Raw genomic sequence first — 12,988 nt, 5'->3', positions numbered from 1 at the left:
GTAGATTGGAGCCTAAGCATCCAAGGAACCTCCTCCAAGGTGTGTAGAACAACTCTGGACGTCTCTGCTAGCCAAAAGATTACAATTTGAATCGCACTGGGTCTATTTATAGACCAAAAAGATAATAGAATATAAGCCCAATAAAAACATATAATTGCTCAGCGCCTAATTAAACCTCTCAGCGGTTTCCCTCCAGTCGCGCCACCGCTCAGCGGTCAGTTTTACCGCTGAGCGGTTTGCCTTTAATCGCTCTGGCCGCTCAGCGTTGGTTTTGGCCGCTCAGCGGTGCATAGACTCTTCTTTTCTTCCTTTTTCTTCTTCCTTCTTGAGTCTAAGTCTGTCCTAATTCACTTCCTTCTTCAATTCTCATCAAAACCCTGTAAAACCCTGTAAAACAATGTAAAAACAAGCATAATATCTCTAAAACCAACTTTTGACTCTCTCGTGACTCAACTAAGTGTTTTACTTGATTTTAAGCTCATTCTAAGCCACAAAGGGTATGTTTTGATATCATATTTAAGCATGAAAATAACGATTTTTAGACCGTTATCACCCAGGACTTGCAAATGCGGGATGAAGCTATCAAGCAACTGCAACCTCACCTGACTAGAGCACAAGAGCGAATGGTGCATTATGCGAATAGAAAGAGGAAGGAGTCTAGCATACAAGAAGGAAATTGGGTCTTTCTAAAGATTAGACCCCATAGGCAAGTATCAATGCCTACTAGGCTGCATCCCAAGTTATCTGCTTGATACTATGGACCTTTCTTGGTGGAAAAACAAGTGGGCCCAGTGACTTTCAAAGTACAGCTGCCAGTGACTACCACAATACACCCGATTTTTCAAGTGTCACAATTAAAGAAAGCTGTGGGGGAAAATAGAGTGGAAGGGGAACTGCCAATGGAACTGCAGGCGGAAGGTCCATTATATAGACCCTTAAAGGTATTGTAGAGGAGAAACAAAAATCAACAAAGAGAGGAGGTATCTCAAATTTTGATCCAATGGCAAGAGGGGGGAGTAGAAGGAGCAACTTCGGAGGAAGAACTGTACATCAAGCAACAATTTTTGCATTTCAACCTTGAGGACAAGGTTGCTGAGATGGAGGAGGGTATTGATAGGGCTATAAAAGTATATGTAAGGAGAAATAAAGGCGGGAAGGAGAGAATGTCTATTAGAAAATAGGAGGGAATTTCTGTTAGAGTTAGTTAGAGGAAAAGGGGAGTATAAATAAAGATTAGTGATAAAGAGCGTGGAGGGATTTTGGTATTTGAATTGTTTACTGGAGCATTAGTCCAGTGGAGGGAGATCGGGCTTCCTTGGGGTGTTTACAATTCACTTGTATTCCTGATTCATTGAATAAGAGAGGAATATTCAGAGAAGCATGATTGTTCTGTGTGAGTTTCTTACTACTCTAACTTCTTGATTTAAGAAGTCTAAGAAAGGTTGTACTGGCGAGTTCAGTGCAAGTGAGGTTATGAGGACTAATCCTGGCTATTATTTGTCTTTGATCATACCTTTGGCTGTGCCACAAGGGCAGAATCAGGACCAGAAGACGGTGTTTTTCACCTGAGTGAAGCTGCTTCGCCCCAATGAGACTCTAACTCTTGGCCATGCTTATAGGCTGGTCACTACTCAAGGTATAGGATGAAGCCAGTTGCAATAACTTCTGTGTTTCTAGAACTTGGTGGTTTAAAGTTTTTTTTTATGCTAAATTGATGTGATTTTTGGCTGAGTTTCCAACACATATGTAGTGGTCAATGTACTATGAAGGGTATGCGTTTGTTTAGTTAGTTTAATGCTCTAAATGGTTTTTCTGTTTCTGAAAGCTCAGATGAAGGCTTTGAAAGCAAAGAAACATGCAAAGATGAAGAAGCCTCATGGGAAGACAGTGGATAGTATGCAAATAATGCAACTGGAAAAGGCAAGTTCAGATTGTGAGACTGGAGGTATGTTGGATACAGGAAATATATATCAGGTGTGCTTCTGTTACTCTTCAGCAATTTTTTTTTTTCTCTTTTTTGTTGAATATTATTTTACGAAGTTTTTCAATCTATCCAAAGTGATTCTGTGGAAGACTTAGATGTGTTTGGTTGAGCGTCTTATAGCTATGACCTGCATCAACCTGAAGCTTACAACATTTTTTAATAAAGTTGAGAATTTTGACATGAATAAACATTTTGGATCTAATAATTCACTCAGCACCAAGGTCTTATTTAGATAAATTCTATAGAAATACTTAAAGGAGATAGAAAAGTAAACAAGTTTTCCTGTCTAGTTAAAATTAATTTTTAGTAAAACTAAATACAAAAGGTTCTACAAATTATTTTGTATATACTTTGGAGAAACTCATCTCATTTTTCTTCTCTTAGAAGTACTCGTGAAAAAAATTGTATAAAGACTTAGTGTTATATCTTCTTAAGTTGTTACTGGTATGACACAGAACATAGGAAGGATGTTGTAATAATATGCAGAAGTCCTTCAGAAACAAAGAGCACTAAGAAAGAGAAACCATAAGCAGGATGCTACTTATATGCAATTTATGTCTTTTCATTTTGTGTTTTTGTCTTTATAGTTGACGAGTACTGATGTTACTGCATAATGAGTTTCAGGGAATGAGGGCAGACAGATACAGGCTAATGAATTCCACACATGCTGCTCTTAAGCTGAAATCATGGCGTCCCTCTTTACAGAGCATCTCAGAGTCTAGCAGCTGAGTTGTGCTAGGATGTGAATGTAAGATGTCTAAAGAGCATTGTTTGACTGCCTCTTTCTTGATGCTCCTCCTAGATGAATACTTGATATATGGCCTAAGAAGTTCAACAAAGGTTTGAAATAGAGTATTCTCTTCCATCACCAATCACACCCTCAACAACTAAATAACCATTTTCCTGGGACATCATATGATTGTATAGCTCCAAGAAGAGGAAAATTAAATAAATGGTGAATGTCAAAATCTACTGCAAGTGAATTTACTTTTGTTTTTGTTGAAGCATTCACATGTTACAAGCAAATAGAAATCTTTACATTGCAATTGTAAAGAAGTCATTTTAGTGTCCCTTAAGTTGAAGCCTCATAGGCAACAGACCTCGAAGTCTAAGATTTGTCCTAAGCTTGCTCCTAAGTACTATGGTCCTTTCCAAATTAAGGGGAGACTAGGGGCTGCGGCTTATAGACTTCAACTTCCTCTGGAGTCACGTATACATCCTGTATTCCACGTGTCACTCCTAAAAAAGGTTGTTGGGACTTACGATATTGAGAAAACTTTGCCTCCCGGACTGGATTTGGAGATTGTTGGAGATGTTGTACCTGCTACAGTCTTGGCTACACTCTGTTGGAACTAGGCTCTGTGGGCAAAATCTGATTTCTGTATTTTCCTTTCGTTTGCCATTCACTAATACTGGGATTTATTCCATTCTGTGTGAATTGTTCTTTCTACCATAATAACTATTCTTTGGGTTTCCAACAGTTTGTTTAGAAATAATTAAATATCAATTGGTGAGGAGCTAAGGCAATGTGTACAAACTTTGACAAGAAGTTGAAAAGAGAATGAAAGCATGGTAAACAGTGAACGATTAAACCTCTATCTGCATTTTGTTCTCCATCTTAGGCTCAGATTATTTTCTCTTTTCGCTAAAAGGAATACACGTTCTAATATAAATAATTGCTAATAAATAACTATTTCAAAATCAAGTCTCTTCAACTCTAATAATCCTAGACCAAAAAGGCACTAAAGAAATAGACATCAAAACTACTCATTTAGGTCTCTTACAGCATAAGCACCACAGTTGTAACAGGACCCTATTACTATTTCTTATCAACTTTATTCCATTCTCTCCAGTCTTTGTCCACATTATTTTGTGCCCAAGTGATAGCAGCACGTGCAGCTATTGGTCCACCAGGAAATCCTTGCTCGTTCAGGGTATCCGCCATGTCAACGAAAGGAAGGACCAGAAGTGTACCAGGACCTCCATACTCGGAGTGTAAGAAAGTGCTAAAAATCTACTCCATTAAACATAAATCACACAATTCAAAGCAGGGTTAGTATGAACACAAATATTTCATTAGTCAACTCAACCAAAATAGAAATGGTGCACATAGAAAACTATCAGTTGAACTGAATTCAAGAATATGAAAGACACTCCGAATGCACCGTTCCAATTACTAAAATATGGAAATATTACAAAATAGACAAATAAATTCACATCTTCCTTATTTTCTTTTCCTGGTTGTTTAAAAGTCCTTACATTTTCAACTCCCTAGTTTCATAAACTAATACAGGAGTTTAACTCAGCTCGTAAACTTTCATAATCTGATAATAAAAATAGATGAAACAAGTTTAAGCTGCAAGTAAAACAACCTAGAACACGGCTTTCTCTAACATACACATAAAATCTCTCTTACGATGCCAAAGCATAGAAGTCAGACTCAAAAAACCATAGCAGAATAGAGATGACTGCTTATCTGAATTTTATATATACAAATTATATATTTTTTATCAGAGGCATATTAATGTTCGAAAGCCAAATTACTCAACATCCATGACATATTCATGATTAACAGTAATAGGCCACGGGTTTTAAGCAAAACCTACAAGAAATAACAACAAAAGTCAACGAAAAAACAAATTCAAAAGACTTTCATAAACATTCAATAAAAGGAAGAATGGGCGCTGACAGAGAAAAGAACAGGAAAAGTTGAGGGTTTAGAATTAGATGTGTAGGTAACTACATCCAATGAAGGATCTTCTAAATTCAGAGATCTCAATGAAGCTGTCATTGAGGTCAAAATGAGATTTCGGAAAGCCTCACTCTAGAGTTGTTGTCATTGTATGATTGCTATTTGAAAATGCACCACTAGTTCAATATATGTATCAGAAGACCTTAGTTCATATACTGAGGGCAACCGAACGTAATAATTTGCATCACTTCTCGGTGACTAAGATCAGGGAAACCAAAAACTCAACCAGGAAACATCTATGAAGGATCATTCATAACTTACATCTCCAATAAAGGTGCACAAATACATTGCATGCAAGGTGACAAGGAATGCTTTTAATGATTCTTTAGCATGCTGAGAAATCATAATACTATAACCAACTAATCATTAAATCATATTCCCACTCCCAAGTTCATGATAGTTATTATAGGTTCTTTCCCAAATTGAAAAAAAACAAATACATAATTCAACTCAACAGAGGGTAAAGAAACAAAAAAGAAAAGAAAAAAAAAATGAGGACAACCAAATCAACGAAAGAAAAAAGGGGGTAGTAGGGGACATGAAGAAGGAAACCAACGAACCTCAGTGCAAATTCCTACAATTTCCTCAACGGATTCTCCATATATATCCTTCTTTGTAAGCTTTTGGAGAAGGTGGCTTTTGAATTTTTCCGTCTCCTGAAAAAGACAAACAACAAAAAGAAAGAAATTGGAAAACGAAGTTAATTTATTAGTTAAGAAATAGAGAGAAGAGAAGCAAAAATGGAAGAGACAACTGACGGCATCTGCGAATTCGGGAATTGGGTCAGGGAATTTGTACTCAGCAGCTCTCACAAGGAACCTTTTCGTTGATGAAAATGGTAAAGTTGGGAACTTTCTTCTTCCTTTGACAGAAGGAAATGAGAAGCGATGCTGTTTAAATGTAGCAGAGGTTGAGATTAAGCGTGGTTGCGAGAAGCACAAGGGAGTGGAGGAAGGGAGCAAAGAAGCAATGGATGAGGAAGAAGAAGAAGAAGAAGAAGAAACGGTGAAGGGTAGAAGAGAAGCAGAAGAACTCATTCTGCAAATCGCCTCCTTCTTCGTTATCTCTTCGCTAGTTAGTTCCCTCCCTTTACTCCTATTCCTAAGCTTCTATATCATCAATTTTTTAATATTTTTAAATAAGGTATAAATCCTTTTTAAATTCATTTTATCCATCCCTTTATATATACATAATAGTAAAATATTTACCAAATCAAAAGTTAGATCTTTAAAATATTAAAATTATCAAATTTCTAGTTGTTAATTAATTATTTGTATTATCGTCATAGTTATTATTGGCATATTTAATATTTAATAGTTAATTAAATATTTAATATTTAATATCATCGTAATTATTTTTATTGTTAATTAAAATATTTTATTGTCATATGAAGTGTTGTTACATTTAAAATCAAACCTTTTATAGAATGTGAGGTAAATGTTTCGTATTTATATTAAATATATAATTAATGACTTACATAACCAATTATGTTTTTTAATATAAATTTTTGTTTCAAAACTTATATAAAAAAAAAACACGTATGCAAATTATCCTATCCATTATTAACATAAATAGGGAACATTACAAAATTTTACTTTGTTACAAACATAACATACATAATGTTGATCTCCATTTTCTTTGGAATATTTGTTAAAATAACGAAAATTAAGTACTTAGATGCTTGATATATTTATTTATTTATTTATTTATTTGTGTGTGAGAGAGTTTAAGCATATATTTTAAACATAAGATTATTGAAACGAAAACTAAAGAGTTTGTCTGAATTTATTCAACCGTTAAATTTAAGGTAAGTTATCTCAAATGACAACTTTCTATCAAATATGTTTATTTTGTTTGAGTTCATACTGTTTTTTTTTTTTTTTTTGGAATGATTGAAAAGTAAATATATCATAATTTAACTAATAATTATGTTAACTTTAGTAAACAGATTGTTTAATGTAACCGTGCAAGATGAAATAAAAGAGGACACAATATTCAAGCTTTTATTAGTAAAACGAAAATGTTTTTTTAACACCAGAATTTTGACACTTTTTTGACACTGTTACATGGTCTTATTCAATTGGCTGAATTAGAAAATAAAAAAATCAGTGTTTAATATTCAGACAGGGACATTTTTGGAAGAAAAAAAAATGAAATTTCGTTTTACGGTTTCTTTTATTCACATATTGGCACGGTTTCCCTTCACTCTCATTCTCTCATCACTATTTGTGGGTCGCTCATCTTTCTCTCGTAAAGCACTGCTCTCTATCGTCAAGCATTGCTCTCACTTTTTCTCTGAGTTCTCTCTCTCTCTCTTTGTCGCTGTTCACCGTTCAAGTGCTCTCCCATTGTTGTGTTGTGCAAACCGTGAACTGTCTTCGTTGTTTTTGGTAAGTCGAATTGGACCATATCTCACAATCTTCTCCATCATTTACTTTTTGTTCATTCGCGAACCCTAACAATGTTGTGGACAGTCTTATTTTTTTCATGTTATGACTGTAAGTCTAATGGCATCCCGAAAACCTAGTGTAAGATTAAATGTAAATTGTATTTCATATCGATGATGTTTATCCTCCTATTGTTAGTATTTATTATTTTTTTAATGTTTTGTAGTGGCTCCTACATTTGGGAATGAAATTAGGAACAAAGGCTTCACAGAGGTTGTGCTTCTTGGTATAAGGATGACATCATGTGCAAGGTTTTGGTTTCACATACTAGGAATTCAACAAATTTTGGAAAAGGTTGGAAAGAATTTTGCATCCAATATGGCTTGAAGGAAGGAGACGTTGTTGTCTTCGAGGTTGACCACCATTGTCATGATATTGTAGTAGAAGTTCACATTAATGGATGTAACTGTAATGTTAACCACCCAATATCAATGTGAATAAGAAAAGACAAAATGAATTTATGTTCAACTCCTGTAATTTTTAAATTTCATTATAAGTATCTTTATGATTTCTTAGACTGAATGACGTAGGGTGAACTCACCAAATTTTTTCTTATCTACAACATGGGGTGCCCAAACATGATTGATCACACTCAAGTCACACCTAAACAACATAAAGACACCAAAACAATAACGTCTTTGCAAAAAATTGAAAAATTCAGACTCTGGTCCCCTATGTATTAAAAACTGGCTCCTACAGTAGAACTTTTTGTACAAATCACAATATTATTCACGTAAACGTTTACAGAACTGTTGTAAACATTTACCAGTGCTTTTTCTGGTGCACTTGTTTCAGGACTTTAGGCAAGTGGCTCTACTCAACATAATTGTTTCCTATCTGCAACATGGGGTGCCCAAACATGATTGATAACACTCAAATCACACCTAAACAATAGAAAGACACCAAAATAGTTGTGTCTTTACAAAAAATTCAAAAGTTCAGAATTTGGTCCCCTATGTATCAAAAATTGGCTCCTGTAGTACAACTTTCTGTACAAATCGCAATATTGTCTTGCGTAAACGTTTACAAGGCTGTTGTAAACGTTTACTAGTGCCTTTTCTGGTGCACTTGTTTTAGGACTTTAGCCAAGTGGCTCTACTCAACATAATTGTTTCCTATCTGCAACATGGGGTGCCCAAACATGATTGATAACACTAAAAACACACCTAAACATTAGAAAGACACCAAAACAGTAGCGTCTTTGCAAAAAATTCAAAAATTCACTCTGGTCCCATATGTATTAAAAACTGGTTCCTATAGTACAACTTTCTGTACAAATCGCAATATTGTCTCGCATAAACGTTTACAAGGTTGTTGTAAATGTTTACCAGTGCTTTTTCTAGTGCACTTTTTTCAAGACTTTAGCCAAGTGGCTCTACTCAACATAATTGTTTCCTATCTACAACATGGGATGCCCAAACATGATTGATAACACTCAAATCACACCTAAACAACAGAAAGACACCAAAACAGTTGCATCTTTGCAAAAAAAATTAAAAAATTCAGAGTCTGATCCCCTATGTATCAAAAACTGGCTCCTGTAGTACAACTTTTTGTACAAATCGCAATATTGTCTCGCGTAAACGTTTACAGGACTGTTGTAAACGTTTACCAGTGCCTTTTCTGGTGCATTTGTTTCAAGACTTTAGCCAAGTGGCTCTACTCAACATAATTGTTTCCTATCTGCAACATGGGGTGCCCAAACATGATTGGTCACACCTAAACAACAGAAAGACACCAAAATAGTAGCGTCTTTGCAAAAAATTCAAAAATTCGGACTTTGGTCCACTATGTATTAAAAACTGGTTCCTGTAGTATAACGTTCTGTACAAATCACAATATTGTCTCGCGTAAACGTTTACAGGGCTGCTGTAAACATTTACCAATGCCTTTTCTAGTGCACTAGTTTCACAACTTTAGCCAAGTGTTCTACTAAACATAATTTTTTTCCTATCTGCAACATGGGGTGCCCAAACATGCATTGTTTCCTTTGTCCACATGCATTGTTTCATTCCTCCAACAGATCCATCAGTACTAAAACAAAAACCCAACTTTAATCATTAATAATTCAATCAAAACCTCATTTCCCAATGACAATAACAAAACCAATTCAGTTAACACTAATAATATCTTAAACAAGGAAAGTTCCATGTTTTATAAAAATAACATAAAGCAATCCAAATTACAGAACATCTCTTCATGTAAGACTAATTTTATATTACATCATCTTAAGAAACCTATACTAATATCACTCATTTTTTATTCTAAGCAATCCAGTGTAAGGAGTCCTAAGGGTCATGCTCTTGTAATGCCTTTGTGACCCCTTCCTCACATATGTTTTCATTGGAGTTGGATCGATGGACATCCCTCCCGGGGAGATGGAAGGTTCTGCACGTGGCACACTATGTCCACCATCCTCTAGTCTTCTTCGCCTAACTTTCTCTTCGGCCAACTCTTTCTCCAAGACAACAACCCTCCTTTTAAGTTCTGCAACCAGATTTTGTTGGTCTTCTACAGTACGCATAAAACTCTCTACGTTTTCTTTTCAGTAGCTTCTTTGTTGATGGTTTGTCTTCTTTCATTTTGGGTCTTGGTTGGTCATCCTTTTCAACCTTTTTATCCTTCATTATACCAAAATCAACATCATGATGAACCTGAAAATTGAACAATTTTTATCATACTATTAACACATATATCATAACATTAAATAATGAACAAATTAACCACATACCACACCCGTCTCCATAACTCCTTTCACGAAGTTGTCTCCCAAATGTATATTCATCCAATGTAATATTCTAGGAAATTTCTCTATTGAACCTTGGGGAGAAATGAAATTCTCACAAAACCATACCTATAAATAAATTTCATCTTAACATTTGGTCAAAAACACAATGCAACCAAAAACATAATGCAACCAAGAAAACAATGTAACCAAAAACATAATGCAACCAAGAAAACAATGTAACCAAAAACACAATTTCACATTTTAAATCAATTCATATAAATTACCTGCAGCATGTAAATGCAACCATCGACATAAACGTTCGTTGTACCTTTTCCTTTCTTCAACTGCATCAACCACAAACAAAATAACCAAAACATAAATGCCCTCAAAAGAAAACAACATAAAAATATAAAACAACAACTAAATGGAGGAAGAACCCTTTTACCTTGCAGCTTGAAGAACCATGCTTATCGAAACTTCCCATTTCGCACAATGAACTCAACAAAGACGACGACGTTGCTCAAAACGATAGCGAGAGCGACACCCAAACCAACAGTTACAGCGAGAGGGTGAGCGAGACCAAGAGCGAGAAGGTCAGTGAGACCGAGAGCGAGAGGAAGAGTGAGAGCGAGAGGGAGAACGAAACCAGACTTATGAAATAGGAGAAAGAATGTTCATTTCAAATGAAACAGGACAAGGGCATTTTTGGAAGCACACATTTCTGAAACCTCCCTTAAACTTGACATCAAATTTTAATTCAAAAAAAAATTAAAAGGCAACCAATCAAGTTGTGACACGTGGAAGTGTTAAAATGGTGTCAAACTTTTGGTGTCAAAATATCGGGACCCTTAGTAAAATAAACGTGTCTCAATACAAGCAACACTAGACACTAAAATTAATGACAATAGTAGTAGTAGAGTAGTATGGGTCATAATAGCACACTGATATAGGTCATGACTGAAAAGGGAACATGGAAAAAAGAAATTAAGAAAGATTCTTATAAGAAGGTCATAGAAGAATATTCATAGGGAAAAGTAATTGTAGAGGAGAAAGGGATCATACCACAAGCATAATAATCCCTGAATGAAATCACACCATTTTGTATATTCCCTTTTCACACGTGTTTCTCTACACAATATCTTGTCTTCCTTTCTGCTTGACGTGTGGTCATTATGTGCAACCGCTTCTCTCACCTCATTGTTGTCACGCTTTTTGCGTGTTACAATACTCCCTTCTTGAATAGCAACCTTGTCCTTAAGGTTGAACTGAGGATATGTTTTTTTTTACTTCTTCTATGTTTTCCCTAGAGTTGTCTGCCTCATCCAACGAATCCCATTGTATCAACATTTTTGTTACTTCTCTTCCATTTTTGTTAGCCACTCTTTTATCCAGAATCTTGTAAGGTTGCATGATTAGTCCAAATCCATTAGTAGTAAGAGGTAATGGAAAGCATGGTTGTTTATGATCTCCTTGAAATTGCTTAAGCACCGAAATGTGGAACACCACATGTATTTTACTTGACTCTGGGAGTAGGAATTTGTAACCTACCTTGTCAATCCTCTCAATAAATTTAAAAGGTTCAAAGTACCTTAAGCTCAACTTTTGATTCTTTCTTAAAATCACAGATGTTAAACTACTTTTTGTCGCCTAAAGCAGAATAAAATTGATCCTCACTAATGTAATATAGGGCTAACCAAGATATCAATCCGTAGACTCGAATAAATTAAGTTTTAAAGTGAAGAGTTAAAGTCTTGTTTCATAGTAATAGTTAGTAAATAAAACAAGACTTTAACTCTTCACTTTAAAACCTAGAATGAAAAGTAATAATCGTAATAAGAGAATCAAGCAGGAATGGATATTTTATTAAACATGGAATGAAAAGTACAAGAAATTTCTATCGTAAAAGCAATGCCGAGATACTCATGGGTTGTCACCACCGTGAGTCTTGATTAAAAGTCCAAAGAACATTGAAAAGTACTCTACGAAAAGCAATAAACCTAAAACTAAGAGTGTCTGTCACCACCTGTTCATAGTGTCTGTCACCCACCATTACTCAACACTTGCGCGCTTGAATCGTCTCTCACAATCGCCTCTCACGGGTGGAGTCTGTCACCCTCCATCATTCACACACTCGTTCGCGGAGTCTGTTTCGCGATTCCACACTCGAAAATCTCTCTTAATTACATCCCTTTTATAGGGTTAGAAACTCAAGGAAAAAGAAAACGAAAGGAGGAACGGGGAACCTTCAACGCTTTGCTTACACGATCCAACGTCCCTCTTTCTTACTCTCGAACCATACTTCTAGACCCTCTGATCGTCTTCTTCGTTTCTAAATCAATCTCCATGCACATGTATCTCGTCTTCAACCTCTTGGGCAAGTGGCACAAGCTCTGCTCTCTTTTTTTCGCTTCGGGAAAGGAACCCTAGCATAGAGTTCTCTTTGCCTAATGAGATGCTCGAGCCAATCACCCTACAAAACTCTTCAACCACTAAAACACACACTTCATTAATCGCAGGCCCAGGAACCAAGCCAGTCCAATTTCATTTCAGTAGTGGCGGCCCAAGTGTAGTAGCAGTAAAGGCCCAATCAATGCAGGTGTAGTAGACCAAGCAGCCCAATAAGGAATCTGTCCAATTACTCCTAAAAATTAATCCTAATTATTTACAAACACTAAAAATTACTCATAAAAACCTAATTTTAACTACAATTTTACAAAACTACAAATATAAAGAAAAATCCTAAAACTAGCCTAATTCTACCCAATAAGGAACTAAAAGTAGCTAAGAAAGACTTCTAAACACAGAAAAATATGCAAAATTAAATAGTTATCAACAGACTATTGCTTGTAAGGTTGCAAAATTAAAGAGTTATCTTCTAATCTTATCTGCCTGTCCCTTCATATAATTCTGAGAATGATGGAGTTTATTCTTTAATTTATTCAATAATACATCACGGTTCTTTAAGATCTCTTGTAGGTCTACAGGATCAGTATCATTGTGCTCATACTTGATTATATTTGGAGGTAACTTGTCGTAGGCAACTTGGTAGGGAGACATACCAATACTATGGTGAAAAG

General features: G+C 35.5%; 2 protein-coding genes across 2 annotated transcripts; both read right to left on the bottom strand.

Annotated features, from left to right (window-relative positions):
- Window positions 1-3,630: 3,630 nt before the first annotated feature.
- Window positions 3,631-5,840, bottom strand: LOC106765545 (protein PLASTID REDOX INSENSITIVE 2). Its single transcript, XM_014650210.2, has 3 exons — window positions 5,495-5,840; window positions 5,297-5,392; window positions 3,631-3,998 (listed from the first exon to the last, which is right to left on the bottom strand). The coding sequence occupies exons 1-3, from the start codon at window positions 5,771-5,773 to the stop codon at window positions 3,804-3,806; spliced, it is 570 nt and encodes a 189-aa protein (XP_014505696.1). The 5' UTR covers window positions 5,774-5,840; the 3' UTR covers window positions 3,631-3,803.
- A 3,542-nt stretch (window positions 5,841-9,382) lies between these two features.
- On the bottom strand, window positions 9,383-10,830 carry LOC111242131. Its single transcript, XM_022784461.1, has 4 exons — window positions 10,357-10,830; window positions 10,196-10,255; window positions 9,915-10,037; window positions 9,383-9,837 (listed from the first exon to the last, which is right to left on the bottom strand). Exons 1-4 carry the CDS (start codon window positions 10,393-10,395, stop codon window positions 9,664-9,666), a joined length of 396 nt encoding a protein of 131 aa, XP_022640182.1. The 5' UTR covers window positions 10,396-10,830; the 3' UTR covers window positions 9,383-9,663.
- Between the last annotated feature and the right edge of the window lie 2,158 nt (window positions 10,831-12,988).

The sequence above is a fragment of the Vigna radiata genome, chromosome 7, assembly GCF_000741045.1.
Source record: "Vigna radiata var. radiata cultivar VC1973A chromosome 7, Vradiata_ver6, whole genome shotgun sequence".
Taxonomy (NCBI): domain Eukaryota; kingdom Viridiplantae; phylum Streptophyta; class Magnoliopsida; order Fabales; family Fabaceae; genus Vigna; species Vigna radiata.
The sequence above is the reverse complement of the archived record's forward strand: the minus strand, read 5'-3'. Positions and strand labels throughout refer to the sequence as shown.